The sequence below is a fragment of the Nicotiana tomentosiformis genome, chromosome 10 (genome assembly GCF_000390325.3).
Source record: "Nicotiana tomentosiformis chromosome 10, ASM39032v3, whole genome shotgun sequence".
In the NCBI taxonomy this organism is placed as follows: domain Eukaryota; kingdom Viridiplantae; phylum Streptophyta; class Magnoliopsida; order Solanales; family Solanaceae; genus Nicotiana; species Nicotiana tomentosiformis.
In genome coordinates, this window is record NC_090821.1 from 46,995,884 (window position 1) to 47,003,601 (window position 7,718).

The 7,718-nt window shown below is 34.5% G+C and overlaps 1 protein-coding gene across 2 annotated transcripts; it reads left to right on the top strand.

Moving 5' to 3' along the window:
- Positions 1-1,782: 1,782 nt before the first annotated feature.
- On the top strand, positions 1,783-5,159 carry LOC104100399 (uncharacterized). Of its 2 annotated transcripts, none has more exons than XM_009607616.4 (7): positions 1,783-2,094; positions 2,190-2,270; positions 2,399-2,575; positions 3,143-3,313; positions 3,550-3,762; positions 3,844-3,932; positions 4,252-5,159. In XM_009607616.4, the coding sequence occupies exons 1-7, from the start codon at positions 2,007-2,009 to the stop codon at positions 4,906-4,908; spliced, it is 1,476 nt and encodes a 491-aa protein (XP_009605911.1). In that variant the 5' UTR covers positions 1,783-2,006; the 3' UTR covers positions 4,909-5,159. The 2 variants fall into 2 exon arrangements, with proteins under 2 accessions (XP_009605911.1, XP_009605912.1); XM_009607617.4 differs by having other exon boundaries at positions 4,258-5,159.
- The last annotated feature ends 2,559 nt before the right edge of the window (positions 5,160-7,718 follow it).

Here is a 7,718-nt window from a genome sequence, read left to right on the forward strand (position 1 = left end):
ATGATATCATTTCCCTAGTGAAAATGCTGTTTTGACTTATATTTTTAATAATAGAGATGTGATTCCTTGTTGAAAATGTTGATTTTGTTTGTTTTTTTGATATAAAAGATGTAATTTTCATATTTGTAAATCAACAACCTATTAAGTTGACCTTAATAAATTCGGAAGAGACCAAACATAACTAGATATATGTTTTTTAATAAATTTTGTAGTCAAAACAAGGAGTCCAACTTTCAGAATGTCACTGAACTAATGAAAATTATTTATGAAAGTCACTTTACTTTATTTTATAATTGAAAAGTCATTGTACATTGTAACTAAAAATTCAGCACTTTTTGGATATATTAAATATTATTTTTATATTTTTTTAACCCAACCATTTATGAAATAAAAAATACCTATTTAAACAATGACTCAACCTGCTCCATGACACTATGTTTAATATGCCATAAAAATGTTGAGTGACTTTTCACTAATAATGTACAAAATATGATGACTTTTCGAATACAAAACAAAGTAAAGTAATTTTCATAAATAATTTTCGTTAATTAAGTTACACCTTCCGTTAAAGAAAATGTGATATCCTCCGCCTTTAATTCCTGGATCTACCTATGGACTTAATAAATTTTCTTATTTCACTTCGGAATACAATTGATTATGTACGACTATAGTAGTTGAATATGCATGTGGCTACATAAGAGGAGTCTGGGACAAATATAGGCAAAGGCCAGTTATCAAAATGAATAACAAAGGAAAATAGCACTACACAAGTTCTTCCAAATTACTTGCATTCCTTCTAAAAATACCATTCTCAATTATATTACAATATTGAAAAAAAAGAGAAAAAAATAATAATATAGCCTTAGCAAGTTGTATGCCAGTTCTAGAATAACTACTTTTATAGATACAATCAATGTTTAGAATGACAAAATTGGACCACCCATTTCCCAATAGCCCCACGAATCTTGCCCTTATCGTCAATAGCTATATAGTTGTGTAACAATAGAAAAATAAAACAAATTTGGAATTGATGAAATTGTCGAATAAGATGTTACCCCTTTTATCACCGGTTAATGTATAATTACGAATAATTCAAATGACTATAAATTGTTCAAACATTTCATAAGCTGCGCTAGCTAAATTAATTTACACGAATTATATTAAACCTATATTCTTATGTGCATTGTCCCAAATTAACAAATTTTTTTTTATGTTTATGACATTCAGTTATCACTAAATTGGCACATTCCTTTGCCTCTCTCTAAGCATATTTAATAGTGGTCTATTCCAACTAAACTTAAAAATTCAGATTCATTTAATAATCATCAACTACATATCTAAAACCAAAATGCACATAGTCATAATATTTTATTTAAGGATGTGGTTTAATGATCGATGAAATGAGTTGAAAATTATAAAATATTAGCTTTAAATTTTAGCGAGGGCAAAAAATACTAAGCAATATAGCAAATACCCCGTGGAATTAATTGATGTGCCAACTAAAATCAAGCAACAAGAAAAAACCATCGTAGTGATTAAATAAATATTGACATAATTCAAATTGCATAGTTAAGCATTTACTACTCCTAATTAATTAATTGAATTTGTAGTAAAAAACAAGATTTATGATGAAAGATTAGGAAAACAAAGATTGTACAAATATGATCATAGATTCATCAAATATGATTCTTTTGCTCCTCCTTTCTTCCAATGGTCATCTGTGGAGCCCACCCCTTTCTTTTTCGCTTTTGCCCCCCACCCCACCCCTGTCTATCTCATCTTTTTATTTTCATTCACAGCTTTTCCCTCACTCACTCTCTCTCAAAAACCCCAACACTTTTTCTGCTAAAAGATCAAAAAAACCCACAAAGCCACTTCTTTTCTAACACCCTTTTATTCACTGAACTCATTTCTTGAGCTAGGGTTTCTTTATTCTTGCTTCATATACCCCTACAATGCAGTAGTTTCACTCCCACCATTTTCTTGCATTTTTTTCACTAGCAAAAATGGTTAAAAAAAATTCAGCTTTGATTCTCACCCTTCTGCTTCTTTTTACTGTTTTCTGTTCAGTTTCAGCTACTTCTTCACCTTCAAGTAAGTGTATATACACATTCTTGAATTTTACTGCATGTATTTCTAGAAGCTTCTGCCATTCTTGATCTGTTTTACTTGTTGTTTTGTGTAAGCAGAAATAGTGAATGTGTTTGTTTCAAATGCTGTTACAAAGCTGATGAAATGGGTTTGGTCAATCAAATCCAGTACTAAAACTGGTATGTATAATGGATCTCTTTGATGTTATTCTTGTATTTTTACAACCCCATTTTGGTTTTTTCCCTTTAATTTTTAATATTTGAAGAAAATTGATTTTTGGTGATTAATGGTGTTTTTTTTTTTGCAGTTATATCTGGGCGACCAATGATGAAATTTGAGAGTGGGTATAGTGTGGAGACAGTGTTTGATGGAAGCAAACTTGGGATTGAGCCTTATTCTGTAGAGATTATGTCTAGTGGAGAGCTCCTCATTTTGGATTCTGCTAATAGTAATCTTTACAAGATTTCTTCCTCTTTATCTCAGTGTAAGTTCTTTGTTATTTTTTATTTTGGGTGTTTAGTGGCTTCAATCTTGAGTTCTTTTTTTTTGTGTAACTTTTGGTTTTAGTTTTTTCTTGCCTGTATAAAAATTTTTTGGGACGATGTTGTCTGAGCCTGCTTGCCTGCTTGCATACATGAATATTTCACCGGGTACCTGCTGCCTCCCACTCACCTAGTGTAAATGTAGACTAGGTTTTCTCATTTGGGCAGTGTCAGAATTTTAACAAGGTTTGACATGAGTGTAAAAGAACCATGATCTGAGCTGGACATTGTACTGAGTTTTAGCTCATAGAATTTGCACATTTTGGCTACATGTGCCTGGTGCATTGTGTTGTGTTCTTGTTAATAACAGTAATCCTTGTGGCTTTCACTTTGTGAGTAGTCCACTGACTGTTTGTTCCATCAATACTTTGTACTTATAATTTTGTTAAAGATGTGCAGTACTGAAGATTTGTGTTCTCCAGAGTACCTTATCTTTGCTTTTCAAGTTGGCTTTTAGAAGATGCTTGATTCTTACCATTTGATTCTTCATGTTTGCTGCAAATTGACAGACACCAGACCTAGATTGGTGGCTGGATCAGCTGATGGATACTCTGGACATATTGATGGAAAATTACGGGATGCAAGGATGAACCATCCGAAGGGTCTTACTGTTGACGACAGAGGGAATATCTACATAGCAGATACTGATAACATGGCAATTAGGAAGATAAGTGATGCAGGTGACTTACTAAACTTTGACCCTGAAAATGATAGAGTAGCATTGCTTGGCTTGTTTGTGGTCATTGTACATGTCTTTCAAAATCGCCAAAATTTCTGGTCATCTGACTTTTGATAACATAGGGTGATTTCTGAAATCTCCCTTTGGTATCTTAGTTTTAAAAAGTAACATGTGGGGACTAAAGTCTGCGAAGTTAGAAAGCTCTTCAAATTTATGCTATGAAATTTCCTTGTCCAGGGATTACAACAATTGCCGGTGGTAAATGGAGCCGTGGAGGCGGGCATGTTGATGGACCAAGTGAAGATGCAAAATTCTCTAATGATTTCGATGTGGTCTATATGGGAAGCAGTTGTTCCCTGCTTGTCATAGACAGAGGAAATAAAGCAATTCGGGAGATTCAACTCCATTTTGAAGACTGTGCTTATCAGTACGGTAGTGGTTTTCCGCTAGGTTAGTAACTTTGCCCTGTTTTACTTTGTTCAAAATATTGCAGTTGAACATGTTATGGAAGAAACACGAATTTTGCTACAGGAATAGCTGTGCTTTTAGCAGCTGGCTTCTTTGGTTACATGCTAGCGTTGCTGCAGCGAAGGGTTGGTACCATGGTATCTCCTGAAGAAGTGAGTATCAAGTTCCTTGCACTTATGATTAAAGTCACATTACTTTCTAAGCATTGTAACGTGGACTTAGATTATCAAGGATATAGAGACCCTTCTTTTGCTTCTAGGCCTGCCTATTTCGATGTTGCTTGGTTACAATCACTGAACTGAACAAGTTTTAGAGGAAGAGTTCTAAGATGTTCGTATGACTATTGTTAATTAGTAAGTTAAAAGTCTATTGGACAGACTTTCTTATGACTTCTAATTAAATGGTGTCTTGTGTCATATAACATCCCATACGTGATCTCATTTACTTTCTATCTCTTCTGTCTTCTTGAAGGATCAGAACACATCGATTTTCACCAATCAATATCAGAAGCCAGCTAAGTCATCATTTAGGCCTCCCCTAATTCCAACTGAAGGTGAGGAGGAGAAGCAAGACGAAAGCATGTTTGGATCTCTAGGGAAGCTAATCATGCGTACGGGAGCTTCAGTTTCTGATGTTTTAGGAAATGTATTTCCTGTGCTGAAACGTACACCATTGAACCATCATCAATATCAACAGCAGCAGCAGTATCAGCAACACACATGGCCAGTACAGGACAGCTTTGTAATACCAAAAGAAGATGAGCCCCCATCCATTGAAACCAGAACACCTACTCCACGAAAGACTTATGCATTCATGTCCAAAGATTCTGAAAAAATGCAACAGCTGAAGCAAAGCCGTGCTTTTTATGGTGGATGGAATGCAGACATTCAACAACAGCAACAGCAAACTCAGAAGCAGCTACATCATCATCGATATCATTCATCCGGACCTCAAACATTCTACGAGCAAAGCTCAGAGAACACAAAGGAAGTAGTTTTCGGAGCAGTTCAAGAACAAGGGCAGCGCGACACAGTTATAATAAAGCCTTTGGACCATGCAAATCCTGTTTATGATCGACAAAATGTTCGTTCTCGGTTCAACTCTGCTGGATATTCTCAAGGCTATTAATCAAGTTACATACAGAAACTTCAGGAGTTCTTAAAATTGCTTCATGATGGCTTAGAAATGAGAAATATATCATGCACTAACAGCCATCAAAGTACAAATTTTGGAGAGGAAGCCCATTTTAGAATATAGCTTATAATGTTTATCTAGTAGTCAAAAGTGTTGTAGTGAATGCTGTGTAAGTGAGTTGAAAATTATTACTAGTACAAAAAAATTGTTCTATATATCTCATGATCTGATCAATTCCCTAGGAATTCCATTGCTTCTATTTGCTTTTTGAGTACCAACCTGGACATTAATGTCAAGACAAGATCTATTTCCATTTCTTGTCCTTGCACACACCCTGAACTCTAATAGGGTCCATGTAAAAGAAAAGACAAAATGGGAAAAAACAACAAAGCCAGCCAAAAAAGAAGTTTTCTCCTTACTATTTGTTCCACCAGAAAACATAGAAAAAATTTAAAGCACAAGTTGTATTACTTAAACCAAACCTGTGTAGAACAATATGGTATGGGCTGAGTAAGGACGTGAATATATACTATATAGGAAATATGCACTTGAAAGCCATTAATGTTCATTGATTTCTATATTGCTCCTTTGTTAATGCAAGAATGTTTGTAGATCTTCCAAATAGTACATTATTATTGTAGTTTTTTATTTGTTCTTTTAATAATAAACTGTACTGATGTTACAGTGAGAGAACCCACTCACATGGGCACGTGACCAACGGTAAACTACAGTTAAAATTAGAGAAAGACAAATGAACTAAGCATTCTTTTCAATAGATCTATTATAATGCACATACAGTAGATATCACAACAACAAGACACTTCATTTTCTTAGAAACCTAAAAAGAATGAGTACCTTAACTTCTTCTGAAAACTTGATATCCAAATTAAACATTTAAAAAAAAATTGTAAGCCTAATTATTTGGTCCTTTTCCCTCCTTCTATTTTAGTGGATTCCATTTTCCACACCCCACAAAGCCCAAGAGTAAAAGAGATTACAACTTAATTTGAGAACTTTGACATTGGATCACCCAAAATATAATCATTTCATTTAGTGCCATGGTTTATAGATCCCATACAACTTCCCATCCTGTCCCTTGCACCCCAACCTCCTCTTAAAGACAAGAAAACGGAAAAGAGGCTAATATATCTCTGTACTATTAGAAAAGATTTAAATGTATCTTTCGTTGTAATTTGAGTTCAAATATATCTTTGTCATTATACTATTGGTTTAAATATACCCCTTTTATGTTAAGTTTGTCCAAAGTGGACATCCAATCCTATATGGTACTGACTTTTGATGAGGTGGATGCCACATGACTTACCACCTCAGTGCCCCTAACCCGTTTTATTCCCCCCTCCCCCGGCACCCCAACCTCCTCTAAAAGACAAGAAAACGAAAAAGAGCCTAATGTATCTCTGTACTATTAGAAAAGATTTAAATGTACCTTTCATTGTAATTTGAGTCCAAATATACCCTTGTCATTATACTATTGGTTCAAATATACCCCTTTTCTGTTAAGTTTGTCCAAAGTGGACATCCAATCCTATATGACACTGACTTTTGATGAGGTGGATGCCACATAACTTGCTACCTCAGCGTCCCGTTTTATCCCTCCCCCTCCCCCCAACCTCCTCTAAAAGACAAGAAAACGGAAAAAAGCCTAATATATCTCTATACTATTAGAAAAGATTTAAATGTACCTTTCGTTGTAATTTGAGTCCAAATATACCCTTGTCATTATACTATTGGTTCAAATATACCCCTTTTCTGTTAAGTTTGTCTATAGTGGACATCCAATCCTATATGGCACTGACTTTTGATGAGGTGGATGCCACATGACTTGCCACCTCAGCGCCCCTAACCCGTTTTATCTCCCCCTCCCCTATCTATTTGTTTTCCACCACTAAAATTTCCTTCCCCTCCACCACTATTGCCACCATTACCGCTACCATAAAAAATATTGTATTTCAAATTTTAGTCTTTTATAGTATATATTAGGGGCACTGAGGTGGCATGTTATATGGCATCCACCTCATCAAATATCAGTGACACGTAAGATATGATGTTCACCTTGGACAAACTTAACAAAAGAGGGGTATATTTGGACCCAAAGTATAACGAAAGATATATTTAAATATTTTCTCATAATACGTGGGTATATTTGGCCCTTTGCCGACAAGAAAAATATATTTTATAAACTTTGAGAATGACATGTTTTCTGCACAAGATCCATGGTTTAGGATCATTCTACGAGAACAAACTTTTCCATGCAAAGGAGTTGCACTTTCAAGAGGGAAATTTGTAATGTAAAAGCTACATTTGTCATGTTAAAGTACTACATGTGTTATGTGTGACATGATAATTAATCGCAATTAGAGCTGACAACGGGACAAATTCCCGGTAGGACAAGCCAAATCATAAAGGGCAAAATACAAAATTAGGTCGAAACTAATGCATCCGCTAGCCAAAAAATGTGCTAGAATATGTATATAAATCACATATACACAAAAATATATATTTTATTGGCTATTATTTTTTAGAGTAGCTAAAAATATGCATTTCCTCAATCATAAACAGGATAGGGCATGGGAGCTCTTATCAAAATGGGTTGAAACAATTTTTGAAAATCAAAAGTAGAGCAGGACAAAAGGCAGGTTAAACAAAAAAAATTACAACAAGTTTTACTTTATACTCTTCAGGTCTAGCTATAATAACAATGGATAAAAGAAAAGGACAGAAAAGTTTTTGCCAATAACATTACCCTTCAAAGATATATATATATATTTTTTTAGGACCATCCC